This window comes from Mauremys reevesii, linkage group 4 (assembly GCF_016161935.1).
Source record: "Mauremys reevesii isolate NIE-2019 linkage group 4, ASM1616193v1, whole genome shotgun sequence".
Taxonomy (NCBI): domain Eukaryota; kingdom Metazoa; phylum Chordata; order Testudines; family Geoemydidae; genus Mauremys; species Mauremys reevesii.
The window spans coordinates 68,938,430-68,954,562 of NC_052626.1; the positions used below are offsets into that span (position 1 = coordinate 68,938,430).

Consider the following 16,133-nt stretch of genomic DNA (forward strand, 5'->3'; position numbering starts at 1 on the left):
GATCAGTTTTCTGGACACAGAGTGGCTGGCCCAAATCTTGTTTCACCCTCCACAGACTAAGAAATTTCCTGGGCAGGCCTATCCCCAAGAGTCACTTGCTGTGTAAGGAGAAGATATTGGTCCAAGAACTTGTCATTTTTCACTGTGATATAAACCAATACCCTTTAACATTCTGGTGCAGGTGGAATATGGAGACTTGGATCGACCAGTATCTTCAAGCCCCGGGGGGACACCACAGTCCAAAATGCAACATCTTCTCCAACAGATCTTGGACAAATTCTATCCCAAACGTTACAAACAAAACATTACCCCTGAGCATCTCAGGTGAGACTAAAACAGTTCAGTTATATAAAATTTTGCTGTGGAAAAAAAATAGGCCACTTGCTACTACAAAATACATCCATCCCTTTTCTTATTTAGAAAGAAAGTTTAAAGAGAAACTGTCAAGAGAAGTGAAATCCACAAATCTATTTTGAGGTCAACATATAAGTATAAAAAGAACTCAGATCCCAGGCAATAGATGCCCTTGAAAGGTGATATACAAACCAACCTAGACTAAAACAGCATTCACAAACAAGCCACCCTTCTACGCACAAAGGAAACCATTTTAAAAAACCCCACAAACCACAACTCTCTCCAAATGGCTGGCCAAATAGATGGGCTTTGAAGTATGCCCTAAAGTTCAACAAATCTGGGCTTCTTTGGACCATGAGAGAGTGAATTCTGAAGTCTAAGCGTCACTTTAAAAAAAAAAAATCCACATCTGTACCAATTAAGCTATAGCTCAGGGGCCTCCACTGATCTCAGCTGTGTTGCCGGGGGAGCAAGGCAATCTCCTAGACAGGCAGATCCCAAGCCTTTTAAGGGCTTTATTGATCAGAATTAATATATTAACTCCACCGGCGAATGAACTGGTGCAGATTTCATATTCTCATAGCAAGACATGCTGCTTAACAAAGAGTCTATGGCCCTCTGCACCAGCTGCAGTTTCCAAGTTGACTTAAGTTGTAGCCCCATGTGGAAAACATTACCACAGTCTAATTGTGAAGTGACAGATGATGGTGGTACTAAGGTACGCACCTGAGAAATGGTTTCTCTTTGGGAGAAGACAGCCTGTGTTAGACAGGCTTCTACCACATGGAAGAAAGCTACTATTTGAGATTTTGCAGATACTGTTGCACAGTTCCTAGCACAATGGGGTTGTGGTCAGTGACTGGGGCTCCTAGGAACTATCACAATACAATAATAATGTGGAAGCAAAGGACCTCTTTATCTCCTGCACAACCGTGGCATAGGATCCTACCAAATCACTAACATTTTGAAAAAAGGAAGCCTGTGTTAAAAATTCAACATCACCCCTTCAGTTAAGGTGTGGGAGCTTCCAATATAGATCCTCTGAGACTCTACATTTGGGTAATTACATTTTCCTCCTTGAACATTTTCCACTGTTTCTGTTCTCCATCACTCCCTATCCTGAACTGCTGTGCAATATTGCTCTGCACTGTTAAACTGTTGTGCTTTTGTTACAGAGGGGACTGAACTTCTGTGGTGGGTGAAGTGAATCCTAAATGTTATACAGACAGTTAAAATAACATTATTAAGATTGCAAAGTCAAACACTCAACAGTTAGAAAATGCCAGAATTAAGGTTGTCTTAGTTGAGCCCCCTGGTGCATATGCATTATGATACAGTCTTTAGTTACATTATTGCACACTATTCCTCCCTACAGGATCTCTGCCTCGTTCAGTGCACAATCAATGAGCAGCTACTCAATATTTTATTTTCGCCACATTTTCAATGTGTGGCCCCAGGCCACATTTACTGCTCACTATTCAAACCCTGTTCCGAAGACAGAATTGTTAATTTATTCCAAGGTGGACTGATTTAAATGAAAGTGATTTAAATTAGGAAGCAGAAGACTTTGATTTAAATCAAGAATTTTAATCTTGTTTTGCATTTGTACTTCAGTTACTTTCCTAAAGAAAGGTTGATTCTGATTGGTTCATAACTATTCAAATGTTGATTTGTAACTAAATATAGCCTTTACACTAAATTTGGTGATTCTTTTTGCTAACCAGGATACAACTATACATGTTTATTTAAGCAACTACATAGCTTAACATACACTTATTCAGATTCTTAATTTTTACTTTATTATGTTAGAAAATGGGGAATTATGCATTTTTTATTTACTAAATTACTTTTTATACTTGTGATTTGTCAATCTGCTTTTTGATGGAAATTTAAATTCAATTAAACACACAAAAACAGCATTTTAAAATAAGTTTATTTAACTAATAAAAACAATCTTAAATGGGCTGGATACAGAAGAAAAAAGTAAATTTATCAAAATATGTTTTGCATTTAAAACCAACTGATTTATTAAACAAAAACTATTGTCTGTAATTAGTGAATTGAACTGATTGTTGTTGGTCACCATGTCCGTTATGATTTTAGAATTAATAGATCTCATCCTCTCACAGTTAGATTTTATTCATAGATTGGAAGAGGAAAACAAGCTTTCCTGCTTTTTCCAACTTCCAGGCAGTTTTGTAACTTTCAATGAAAGAGTCATTGAACTGAACTCATTGAACAAACCGAAATAAAGGAAATATTCTTGCTGTACCTGCAGAAGGTTGTCAAAAGCTGGGTTAGCACTTCAACAAACTTTGGTTCCAGGTGCTTAGCTAGTGACTTCCACCAGGTCAGTAGATTGATGTTCTTTAAAATTGGACAACAAGCAGCTTAGGTTTTTTAATTTAATATAAATTATGTTTATAGATTACAGTTCTTCAGATCACCCTGGGATTTTTATTCCCAGGGGATTTTTCCCATTTATCACTCAGTCTCCACTGCTTTCCCTCTGAGTGGACTTTGGCAGTCCACTGCACCTGCTTCCTGCAGTTTTCTAACTCTGACTCACCAGGTCTCCCTTTCTCACTCAGTCTCTCTTTCCACAGGCCCAAATGCCCTTTTTAAACCTACGTGAAGTCAGCTGACCAGGCACAGGGACTCTTTGTGTTCTGTTTGTACAGCTCCCGAGAACAATGTGGTCCTGGTCCATGACAGGGGCTCCTAAGTGCTGCTATAATAATAAATAAAGTAATAATAACAATTAATATTCACACAGGAACTCTGTGAAAGAGGCAGGGATAGAATCCAGTTGTCCAGGGCAACATTCACCTGCCTTAACTATGAGATCATCCTTTCTCTTCCTGCAGTTCCCTGCCTCATTCACCATAGATCAGTAGTGGGCAGCCTGGCTCATCAGGGTAATATGCTGGCGGGCCACCAGACAGTTTGTTTACATTTGCATCCCGCCTGCAGCTCCCAGGGGCCGTGGTTCACTGTTCCCAGCCAATGGGAGCTGCGGGAAGCAGTGCAGGCCACAGAGACGTGCTGGCCACCGCTTCCCCCAGCTCCCATTGGCAAACCGCAGCCACTGGGAGCTCTGGGTGGCTGTGAAAATGTAAACAAACTGGTGGCTTGCCAGTGCATTACCCTGACGGGCCACGTGTGGCCCTTGGGCCGCAGGTTGCCCACCACTGCCATAGATCTTCCAATTTCAGCAACAAGAGACACAGGATTCCTACAGACATCAGCCTCCTTCACTACAAAATCCTGATCAATGTCCACAGCAGTTTCTTCCTCTGCACTGAATGAGGGAGGGGTCCTGTGGAAAAAATACTGTCATATAATTAAAGATTGTATCATATTGCATATGCACAAGTGGGCCAAATTAAGGTTGCACAGACAACCTTAATTCTGGCATCTCCTAACTTTTGAGTGCTTGACTTTGCAACCTTAATAATGTTCTTCTAATGTCATTTTTTAATGTGTAATTTCCTAGGTTTTAAATAAACCAAACTGAATATACAGAAATTCCATCATCCAGCATCATATTGACACCCACATGGTTCATCAGCAGGGTTAGAACCTTTAGATCCACAGCACATACCTCTGCCACTGGAACTAACAGAGTAACTGTTAGCAACAATAGGTGTCATCCTATAGAACCAGCACTTGAGGAGACTGAGACACACCCTTTACCAGCGGTTATCACAGATATTTGCTGACAGCAGGGGAATGCTGAGACTCAGAATCTTTGGTTTCCATTTTAGCCTCTGGAGGGGAGTGTGCTCTGGTGGGCACAGACTTCTGCCTGTTCTCCCACAAGCTTGACTCTTTCTGCCTTATCCCTTCCAATCTGTCCCCAGCCCAGTCCTGTCTTTTCCCCACCCCGTCTCCTTGTCCCAGTCCTACCCTCCTTGCCTGCCCTGTGCCAGTCTATACTCCTCAGGCTGCTCATCCCAGGCCCTGTCTCCTTGCACAGAAGGTTCTAATTTTCCCCTCCAAGCTCACTCTTCAAGTCCCAGTCTCCCCCTGACTCCCAATCTCAGTCTCCTTGCCCAGCCAGTCCCAGTTCCCATTCCCCATCTTCCCTCCATCTGGCTCCCAGTTCCAGTCTCATCCCCAGGATCTACATCCAATCTTCACTTCCCCTCCCTACTCCCCAGCTCATTGCCCAGTTTACCCTCTCCCTGGCTCATCCCAGTCTCTTTACCCAGACAGTCCTCCTTCTCCCCCTGCACTCCAACTACTTCTCAGATCTCTCTCTCCTCCCACTGCTCTGTTCTTCCCCCAAATACTGGTTCCTAGTCCCACATTCCTTATCCAGCCAGTTGCAGTCCCCCAAGCTCCCTTTTCAACCTCAGTGTCCCTTCCCCAGCCAACTGGCTCCAAGTCATCTGCTCCGTTTCCCTTACTGAGTCCCAGTCTCCTCCTGGCTCCTAGTCTTAGTCTCCTTGCCCAACAAATTCCAACTTCCCTTGCCTCCACCCAATCCCAGTCTCCTTGCCCAAATGCCCAGCCAGTCCCAGTCATCCTTCTTCTAGCCCCATGTCACAGTTTATCTCCTTCCCCCTCATCACACTCCTTGTCCCAGTCAAATCCTTTCCTTCCCCTCTGGCATTGCCTTTGTCTCCTCTATATTCAAATCTGACAACTTCCTCCTCCACACTGCCTGGGCATCAGCAGAGGAGTCATTGAGAGCACAGGAGAAACAGTTTCCCTGCTCTCATTTCCAGTGCTCAGCTCCATCCTGGCTCAGAGCACCCTGAAGCAGCAATTACAGGAAAAGTCTGGTCCTGGCCTAGAGCATGCTCAGTGGCTCGGTGAGGATGGCACATGCACACTTTGGTCACATACAGGACCTGTGAAGGTATGGAGCACACTCACTTGTTCTGTGAAGATGGCGCATGTGCAGCCGGGTTACACGTTGGAGCTGTGAGATATTCGAGCATGCTCACTGAGGATGGAATCTTTGGAGCATTTAGTGCCTAAAATTGAAGAAGTCTCTGAGCATGTATTTATGACTTGACCAAATCTGGGTAGATTTTCATGGAGATGTGAAAAGGCAGAGCCTTAACACAGAGGTCACTCCCCTACCAAATATCAAATCCCTGCTCCAAAGCATGGGGTCGCTGGAGCTTTCAAAAGAAAAAAAAATTTAACCTGGATGAGATAATGTATTTTCCCCTAGCCTCCTTCTCCTAGATGACTGAACTGTTTGGCTAAAATTTTCCAAAAATATTCAGCTTGAGGCAGATGCCCAGTATGGAAAACTTCAGCCCAAATGGTTCAAGTCTGACAAATTTATAAACAACTGAATAAGATCTTATCATAGGATGTCTTGGGCAACCTAAATAATAGGCGGTACTACCAGCTCTGCCTACAGTAGTTTAAAAGACACTTCCAGCCCTTCAGGATGAAAAACACTGTTAACTTATTGTAAAAATAACATTACATTTATTTGAAGACATGATCAAATGTTAAAATGTAACTTGAATTCCCACAGGCGGTTGGCTGACAAGCTGGCTACAAAATGGATGGTGCTGCAGGGATGCTCTCCACTAGAATGCATTAGAATTTATTTGACAGTGGCCCGGAAATGGCCTCTCTTTGGAGCCAAGGTATTTGCTGCGAAGGTAATCACAAGTGGCTTCTTGCTGGAGTACTTTGTTTCTTTACCCCCAAATTAAACTTGTTCAGCTCAGCTACTATTACAATCTTTGCTAAAAGAGCTCATACCTCATGGGGAAATCCCCACCCCACCACTAACAACACACACCTTTGGAAGCTATTTAGAGGTACAGCACTTTCCATATCATTCCATCTGGCTGACCAAGCTGTATTTAGTTTCCCATCTGTTTAGACCAGGGGTCGGCAACCTTTCAGAAGTGGTGTGACGAGTCTTCATTTATTCACTCTAATTTGAGGTTTTGCGTGCCAGTAATACATTTTAACCTTTTTAGAAGGTCTCTTTCTATAAGTCTATAATATATAACTAAACTATTGTATAAGGTTTCAAAATGTTTAAGAAGCTTCATTTAAAATTAAATTAAAATTCAGAGCTCCCCAGACCCAGGCAGCGTGAGTGTGAGTGCCATTGAAAATCAGCTCGCGTGCCGCCTTCACGCATGCCATAGGTTGCCTGCCCCTGGTTTAGATGGAATAGAGAAGACAAATATGTTTTAGAGACACTAGGGGTTGCTAGAGTGCCACAAATTACACACTGAAGCTCTTAGGAGTCAGAACTTGTCTACCACTTAGTTTGTGGCAGGCTAGAGTGTAAGTCTCCCCTCCACTAGCCTGCCAGGCACTAATTGTGTACATGAACCCCACTGCGACACCATAAAAGTTCCCTAGTGGGCAGCAGTAGAGTCTACACCAGACGTGGGCAAACTATGGCCCGTGGGCCACATCCGGCCCGCAGGACCATCCTGCCTGGCCCATGAGCTCCCAGCTGTGGAGGCTGTCCTCCCTCTCCCGCAGCCACACCGCCGGGTGGGCAGTGCTCTGGGCGGCAGGGTTGCGCGCTCCTGCTGAGCAGCACTGGCTCCAGCCGGGTGGCGTGGCTGCCAGACACGCTGCTCTGAGCGGCATGGTAAGGGGGCCAGGGCGGGGGGGTGGGATACGGGGGGGGGGGTCTCAGGGGACAGGGAGCCAGGGGGCAGAGGTTCTGGTGGGCGGTCAGGGGACGGGAGACAATTGGATAAGCGTGGGAGTCCTGGGAAGGCCTGTCAAAGGGGGAACAGGGGGGCTGGATAAGCGTGGGGTCTAGGGAGGCCTGTCAAAGGGGTGGGGGTGTGGTTAGGGGTCAGAACAGTCAGGGACTGGGAGCAGGGGGGGTTGGATAGGGAGTGGGGTCCCGGGAGGGGGCGGTTAGGGGACAAGGAGCAGGGGAGGTTGGATGGGTCGGGGGTTCTGAGTGGGGCAGTCAGGGGGCAGGAAGTGGGAGGGGTTGGATAGGGGGCAGGGGCCAGGCTGTTTGGGGAGGCACAGCCTTCCCTACCTGACCCTTCATACTGTTTTGCAACCCCAAGGTGGCCCTCGGGCCAAAAAGTTTGCCCACCCCTGTTCTACATGGACGGACACTTAGTACGCAGCAGGCTAGTGCAGGGCAGATTTACATGCCAGCTTGCTGCAAACTGTGTGTTTGTGTAGACCAGGGGTCGGCAACCTTTCAGAAGTGGTGTGCCGAGTCTTCGTTTATTCACTGTAATTTAAGGTTTTGTGTGCCAGTAATACATTTTAATGTTTTTAGAAGGGTTCTTTCTATAAGTTTATAATATATAACTAAACTATTGTTGTATGTAAAGTAAATAAGGTTTTTAAAATGTTTAAGAAGCTTCATTTAAAATTAAATTAAAATGCAGAGCCCCCCAGACCGTGGCCAGGACCCAGGCAATGTGAGTGCCACTGACAATCAGCTTGTGTGCTGCCTTCGGCACACGTGCCATAGGTTGACTACCCCTGGTGTAGATCAACCCTTATGGATCAATACTGTGCCCTTGATGACAAGAGCAAACATAGTTTAAAAAATAGTATTTCTTAAGTACCTACCAGTGGGGAAAAAAGAAAAAACCTCTGTAAATCATACCCGGTAGCTAATGACGTGTAAATGGAGAGAACCAGTGTTTCAGTTCTGTAGGTAGGACTGTACAACAATCCCTATTCTTATGTGAGTAAGGCAAACAGTATTACCATCCCTATTGTATAAAGAGAGAAATTGAAGCACAGATTGGCTAAGTTCACTTTCCAAGAATAACGTCTGTGGCACAGCCAGGAGTCCTGGCTTCCAGTAGTTTGTTCTACCCTCAGGGCGGGCTTTATGACCCGCAGGGCCGATTGGAATACTCGGTGGTGGTCCAGAGCTTCAGCGGCACTTCGGCGGCGGGGGGTCCACTCCGTGTCTTCTGCAGCACCGAAGGACCCCTCCGCTGCCGAAGACCCCCAGATCGGGGCCCCCTTAGGCGCGGGTGCGGGGCCCTCTTTGGCGCAGGGCCTGATTCTGCGGAATTGGGGGAATCGGCGTAAAGCCGGCCCTGTCTACCCTTTCAACCATCCTAAACTTAGAGACCTAGTCTACTACACCCTCTCATATTAGGGTATGTTTACACTGCAGTTGTGAGATGTGACTGCTACATGTGTAGACATCCTTGAGCTAGCTCTGATCAAGCTAGCTGGCTAAAAATAGCAGTGAAGCTGCAACAGCACAGCTGGCAGCATGGGCTAGGCACCCAAATTGGTACCCAGAGTCCAAGGCAGGCTTATATTAGAATGGCTAGCTAGTGCTCCCACAGCTTCACTGCTATTTTTAGTGAGCTAGCTTGGCTATGTTTACATGTGCAGCAATCAGACCTCCTGTCTGCAGGGTAGACATACCCTAAGGCCAGGTCTACACAGGAAAGTTATATTGGCATAGCTATGTCAGGAGTGTGCAAAAAAACACAGCCCTGACTGACACAGCCATTCCAACATAAAACCCTGTGTATACACAGCTAGGTCAGTGGAAGAGGGCTTCTGTCAACATAGCTAATTTTGTTAAGGGAAAAAACAACAAGGGGTCCTTGTGGCACCTTAGAGACTAACAAATTTATTTGGGCATAAGCTTTTGTGGACTAGAACCCATTTCATCAGATGCATGGAGTGGAAAATACAGGAGCAGGTATAAATACATGAAAAGATGTGAATTGCCTTACCAAGTGTGAGGTCAGTCTAACAAGACAAATCAATTAACAGCAGAATATCACAAGAGGAAAAATAAGGGAGGTGATGTTCCTACACCAACAGAAAAACCCCATGCTGACCAACCATGCCAGTATAGTCTCCAGAGTGCCCTTAATTGCAGACAGTAGTTGTGATCCTTTGGTCTCTTGCTTTGCGATCAAAGTACTTGACTTTCTGAAATGAAATCTTAAAGTAAAAGTACTGTCCTTCTGTGCTGTTGAACTGGAAAAAGCAACAAAGAGTCCTGTGCCACCTTATAAACTAATAGACGTATTGGAGCATAAGCTTTCATGGGTGAATACCAATGCCTCTGGAAATTTCCACTACATGTGTCTGATGAAGTGGGTATTCACCCATGAAAGCTTATGCTCCAATACGTCTGTTAGTCTATAAGGTGCCACAGGACTCTTTGTTGCTTTTTACAGATCCAGACTAACGCGGCTACCCCTCTGATGTTGAACTGGAAGTTTCCTTCAAGTTCAGAGAGCATGCAGGCTTCCTTAAACTCAGTGGCTGTTACCAGTAAAAGCAGGAAAGGTCACAAGCATTTGGAGTCAGTGGGGTTGAAAAGCAGAAGATACAATAATTCCATCCAGAGTTTAAAGAACAATCTATTTGACACCTTTCTGATAGTTACACTGCCAGAACTATAAATTAGCCATAACAATAGCATGGCACAGAGTCCCATGAGAAGTCAATGGCATTAGCCATAACAATAATGCACAACTCAGTGTCTCCTGTGTTTACCAAACAATCTGAATGGTCTTTGATAAAACAGACTTCATTCTGATGAGATAAAAACCTTCACACATGAGAATGATTCATGTCAAATCATTAGCAGTTCTCAGAGTTTCTTAATTTAGAGCATGGAGTTTCCTTCTCAGGAAACTCTGGTCCCTGAATAGCCTTAGTCCACGTCAAGGCTCAGTAACACATCTTGGAGGGGGTCTCACACAAAATAAATTGCTAACACCATTGTCCCTTTAGCTGGAATTCTCTGATGGAGATAGATTTGCCACCTCTCCCAGTATTTCTGGCATGTTATAAATACTGTATACAGGAAATGACTGTGGAGGCACTGGATGGCTCACAGGACTGGAAATAGGCTGGAGTGTTTTTCTCATCTAAATCACTGGCTCAGATATAGCCTTGTTTGACAGTGACCATTGCTTTCTGATGACCTATGAAATGCATTGGTAATCTGAGTCTAGTTCTTAGGGTACTCCCACAAATGGCATTAATTGGCCTCTTGGCAATGTCGGCCTAGGACACTGAGCTGCAGTACCCTGTTACTTGAGGACGGGACTGAAGCACACTGGCAGAAGACAATGTAGGGACACTTGCACTGTTCCTGTTCTGTGGAAGAACAAAGGATGTCAGCCTCAGACCCCATGATGATGGAAGCAACATAAGAACCTGAATAGAATATGACTGTCAAACTGGCACCTTGGACCAGCATTACATTCAGTGTTCAGTATGCTGACTGAGTTTAATTTTTAAAAGAAAACAGATATTAAAACCATGGAGGTGAACTATTCTCATGAACAGGATTATATCAATCACTGGGATCAGATCAACAAGATATGCAATGATGAAGTAGCTATTGCAAGTTATATAAATTCAGTCGGGCTAGCTAATGTCCAGGAATCTCAGTTCCCCGCCAGCTTGTCCTCAATACCCAAGAAATATGGTGGAAATATCTTATTTTTGTGAAGCTGTAGAAATGTCTATGTAAGTTATTTCTTATTTCCCCAGCCTGTCCTGCCTTCTCCCTTGGAAGATTGTCCAGTTTGGATAGCTGTGAATGAAGATGGCATTAGCATACTGGATTACAACACTATGGTATGGTGAAGCATGTTGATTGAGAAAAATAACTTCATCCCTGCAGAAGCACATTCCCACAATCTAGACTCATGGAGTAAAATCCTGGCCACACTAAAATCAATGGTAAACTTCTATTGACTTCATATGGGACCAGGATTTGACACACAGAAGTTAGAGATGGAAAAGGTTTTCTGTATTTGAATCCTGCATAAAGATACAGGGTCATTACTGCTGAGTCAGACTGGCAGATGCAATTTGTTAATTCCAATCAGGCTATTAAAACGGTTGGACTGTCTCTCTCAGAGGCAGCTAGGCACTGGGCTTGCAGGGAAATCTTAGGAACAGCCTAATACAGGGATCAAGCTTAGGCTGAGATGTTTCTTTGTTATCTGAATTACCAATAAAGCTAAACCCCAAACAGGGGCGTAAATTTGGACTATTAACACTATGTCTACTTTCTATTCAGCGCAGCAGAGCTGCTTACAGCTGTTTTCATTATTGGGAATCTGATGTTGCCTAGGCAAATAACAAGAGCACTCTTTGGGGAGACTTTTTTCCTTTTAAAAGAATCTAGTTGCTGATTGAACTTTCTCTCCATTGTCTGCAGCACTTAAAGCTATCTTATGCATACCCGTCTGTGCTGACCTTTGGAGGCTGTCGAGATGACTTCATGATTGTAGTCAGTCAGGGGAAGGATAGGAGTTCTGGGAAAAACAGCACTGAAAAACTACTTTTCACAATGGCAGCTCCAAAGGTGGGTATAAGACAAACAGCAAAATAGGTCCCTTCCACCTGGCAGCAGAAAAACTGTGTATTAAAACCAGCTAGGCCTTTGGTGTATTTCCTGAGGAATCGTTCCTTTCCTTTCTGCCCTAACCCTCCTGTGCTTTCAACCTGGGAAGCCCCTTATGGGCATGGGCCTCAAACTGATTGATCCATTCAACCCAGCCCTAAATGTATTCGCTCAGCCCTAAATAGAGCAACTCAGCTTTCAGACGTTGCCATGCTCAGCAATTTCTCTGCACATGGGTACTGGAAACCAAAGGGCATTTTCCCTCTAACTGATCTACTGTTAATCATTTTCTTTCTCCCACAGATTGTTGAGGTGACACTTCTAATTGCCAGCTATATTAACTACTGTGCACTGACTCCCCTCCTGTCTCCTGCACCTCCTTCTCTGAGCATTATCTCGCCTATGAGCACAACGCCAACTAAAAAGCTCTGGGAGGCTCAAAGCCAGTGTTTCTTTCCTTCCATGCTCCGTACTACCAAGGGGCCTACACTGCTCTGAGTGCTTGTTCTCAGTGCCTTTGGGTTTCAGTGTTGTTTTTTTGCAAGCTGCCCAATTTTGAGTTGAAGACTGCTGTGATTTTGCTGTTTATGTATCCTATTTTAATGCAGACTCCAGTTCTCTCTCCTTAGTGTGGTATGAAGTATGTTTAGAGGTAATATCCTCTCTTTTCTAAAGACTAGATTGTGGGTTCTGCCCACACTTCCTCTCTCTGCTACATGCTATCCTAAACATTGTGACTAAGGTCATCTTCTCCTCTTGCTGCTCCAATCACGTCACTCCCTCCTAAATCTCTTCACTTGCTTTTACACTCCTTCCATTGTAGGGTTGCCAATTTTGGTTGGACATATTCCTGGAGTTTTCATCACACGATGTAATCTTTAATTAAAGATTAATCTTTAATTCCTGGAGACGCCAGGACAATCCTGGAGGGTTGGCATCTCTACTTCCATGTCATGTTCAAGCTGCTCTTACAAGCATGCCCCTTCCCATTCTGGGCTTTGCACCCTGTTTCAGGTCACCATTCCCTATGCCTAGAAACTATCTCCCACTTCTTGCGCTCCTCGTGAGCTCTCTTGTATCCTTAACACAGCCCTTTTCAGTAGCTTTTCACCATTCGTCTCCTGACAAATCCTGTCTATCCACTTCACGTTTGAATCATTAACTTACCTGTCCTTCACCTGAATTAGACTGTAAGCAAGTTGGGCAAGGGACTTTGACTTTTGTGTGTTTCAAGCATAATACACAGTGATGAGAACTGTGGTATGAGCCTTGTGCAAGGATACTTCATACTGAATACGGCCAGTATGCCAAGTTTTATATTCCTGGATCAGAAAATACATGCACCAAAACAGGGCAATTACCAGCGTGTAAAGAGAAATATAATGGAGTTTTATAGTGACCCTATTATGTAGTTTAGGTACAACATTAACCCTATGCTCTGGTGAATGTCCTCCATGTTCCAAAGACTTTCCGATGGTGCTCAAATTCACTATTGCCAACCCCAAAACAACAGGTAAAATGGCCAGTCTTTCTGTATGACCTGCAATATTTTGTACTGTGCTGCTGAATATGCACGCAGCCCAAGACTACAAGTGAACTTAACCCCACAGCTGTGCTGACACCTCAATGTGATCAGTGCTCAGATTCAAAAGCTGATGCAGCCAAGAGCCTGTACTGACCTGTGGTCTAAGAAAGACATGGAAAGGGAAAAAATAAAAGTTGACTAGATGGAAGAGAAGCTAAGCTGACAAGCAAATAAATGTCACAGGCTATCTTTGAAGAGAGCATATTATAGAGAAAAGGGAGAGTTTAATACTACTTTAAAACAAAGGATAAGGCAGTTTTGTTTTAGTAAAATTAGGGCAGAAATGTGGCAATATCTCTGCATTTTGAGAACTAAGTAAACAGTGAATAGGACTGGAACAGATGTCTGACAACGTCCTTCCTCCTGCAGGACTGAGGTACCATGGAATGCCATGCTGGTCTATATAATGGACAAAAAGCTGGGTCTCCACCACAGGGCTGTATTTATCTTGCACAGTCCCATGCCAGACATATGCTTTCAAAGAATCTTGGTGTTCACCACTATATTGTATGTATTTCAGGATGTGTTCACTACTGTATAACATTACTGCACGTGATCTCTATGAATTGGGATGGCCAGGCAAATGATTTTTGTATTTATAATGTCGTCCAGCAACTGGTGTAGTTTTTAGAAAGAGCTAGACCACACTAATTTCATAGGTGCGGTTACTTCCAAACCCCAGCTTCCACCATACCATTAGCGTAAGGGGAAGTGGCTAGCAATTATATTCCTAAATACTGTCCTTCAGGCCTTACTAAATAGTGCTGTTTTACCAGTCCCAAAGGGACTCTGTTGAAGTCGGAAGGCTCAAAATGTGAAATTTTTTGTAGAGGTTTCACATAGGTTTTTTAAAATTATTCTTCAAAGACACACAAATCTACCTACGTAGGTTTTATACTGTGCTCATCAATCTTCTAGCTTTCTAAAAAGCTTAAAAAAAATAAAATTGTCATCTCCCCAGCAGCCACGAACAACCATATAACAAACTATGTGCACTGCCTAGCTGACATGGACACCCCACCAAAAAAATCCAGCCCCCATGGCAGTTCTATAATAACAAACCTATTCTTGCAGCCCAGCAGTCACAATGAGCAAACTGTTTTGATATTGTCAATGTGTTTAACCTCGTGCCCATCAGCAACCCGGCAAATCGGTGTATACAACCCAGCACACTATAAGCAACCTTACAACAAGAAGCCAGTGTATACGAGGAGGACATTACAGAAAGGAAACAGGTTTTAATTTCAAGCTTCCAATGACTAGTTAGGCACAAATAGTGAAGAGCATGGAACTGGGGAAATTATCTTGTATGATTCTAAGCAATTCCTTGACAGAATCCTTTTAGGGCTCTAAAATATAGAAAGGCTGGTGCGCTGGTGAAAGTTAATGTGTCAGAAACAGCAGGCTGGAGCTGATAAATCCTGGAGACCTGATTCGCGCATACTGTATTTTACCCACTTCTCACGTGTTTGGGGACTTTCCCATCACACTGTTGAGATGAGCTGTGGGTTTTCTGAGTCAAAGAAAAATTTTGACAAAGTTTTGATTTTTAGTCTTTTAAAAGTTGCAGATATAGTCAAAAAACTGACTACATATCTTGACATTGTGGGCTCTGGTATTTATTCTCTCTCTGTAATCCCAGTACAAATGAGCCAATTTGAGTCAACTAGGGTTTGTTTTTTTTCAATTTCCTGCACTGAAATCCTCCCCTGGGATATGAGAATCCAGCTGGCCTTCTGCCTCTTACACTATCACCAGCAACAAAGATTCTTCAGTCTGAATTGGGCTGTTACTTGTGTTAATGATGCCCAAAGCCCTACAGGAGTAACACTTGTTATATTAATTATTTGACTCACAGGAAGCAGAGAAGTTGAGTAAGAAGGGGGCCATTTTTACTGTCATTTTTCTGACCATAACTGCACTTTAAACTTGACAGCATGCCATGTTGATCCTTTAGGCATTAGATCTTGTGAGCATTCACCAATACTTGAGCATTTCAGGGAACACCCCCACTTTGGTGAATGGCACCATATACCTCTTATTTATAGCTTACCTGACTTCAGAAAACTGTTGTAGATAGCTTAACTATTTTTTTGATTCCTTGGTAGAGAATTTAATTTTTTATTTTCATCAACACTCTTGGCAATGACTGGACATTTTCTAAAGTGTAAAATGAGATACTGAATAACAGAAGCCGAACTGCTGTGCTGTATGTAAAAGGATAACTGTGAGATACTGTGAGATTTTTTTTTTTGTTCTTAATAAAATGCAGTTGTCAGTGACTCAAGCTGTGTTTGTTTCATTATAGCATAATCAGCATTTCAGTAGCAGTTTGATGTCAAATTGTGACTTAACCTTTTAGGAGCCAAAACCAGCCTGGATGCAAGTAGGTACGTTAAAAAGATGGCCTTTTCTTGGCTTCTGGGCATGCACCTGCTTCAACTTTCCCATTCCGACTCACTGTTTCTCTCTGGTAGGCCTCCAGCTCTCAGTGCTTGGGGTCACTGAAGTGACTTAGGCCTCCAGCTAAAGAACTCCACCCCTTCTGGCATTAAAAAACAACTTTCCAGCACTCTTCAGACTAGGTAGTTCTTCCTGTTCACTCAGCGGGCACCCTCACAGGGCCACATAGTATCTTCACCCTCACTGGGCTATAGGTCCTCTTCTACCACCTTCTTGGACTCAACAGTCTACTTGCCCTGCTGGCACAAAATCGTAGATGGGGGACTTCCTCCCACTTTCACTGAAAGTCACAGCCCAGACCCCCTAATTGAGCATCAACTCTCTTCAACATCCCTCTGCACTATCCTGCCCAGATTACTTCCTTCTGGCAATACCCCTCCTCACGGTCTTTCTCTA

At 43.8% G+C, this 16,133-nt stretch overlaps 1 protein-coding gene across 10 annotated transcripts in view; it reads left to right on the plus strand.

Moving 5' to 3' along the window:
* The window catches only part of PLEKHH1 (pleckstrin homology, MyTH4 and FERM domain containing H1), a 92,917-nt gene that overhangs the window by 74,227 nt on the left and 2,557 nt on the right, over positions 1-16,133 (plus strand). For 7 of the 10 annotated variants that reach the window (XM_039534608.1, XM_039534603.1, XM_039534610.1 and 4 more), the window contains 5 exons: positions 182-324; positions 5,858-5,987; positions 10,828-10,914; positions 11,504-11,650; positions 11,993-15,561. In XM_039534608.1, the coding sequence (XP_039390542.1) occupies positions 182-324; positions 5,858-5,987; positions 10,828-10,914; positions 11,504-11,650; positions 11,993-12,187 (702 nt within the window). In that variant the 3' untranslated portion in view covers positions 12,188-15,561. Of the gene's footprint in view, positions 1-181; positions 325-5,857; positions 5,988-10,827; positions 10,915-11,503; positions 11,651-11,992; positions 15,562-15,582; positions 15,665-16,133 lie in introns of those variants that run through there. The other 3 variants (XM_039534609.1, XM_039534611.1, XM_039534602.1) reach the window with 3 other exon arrangements.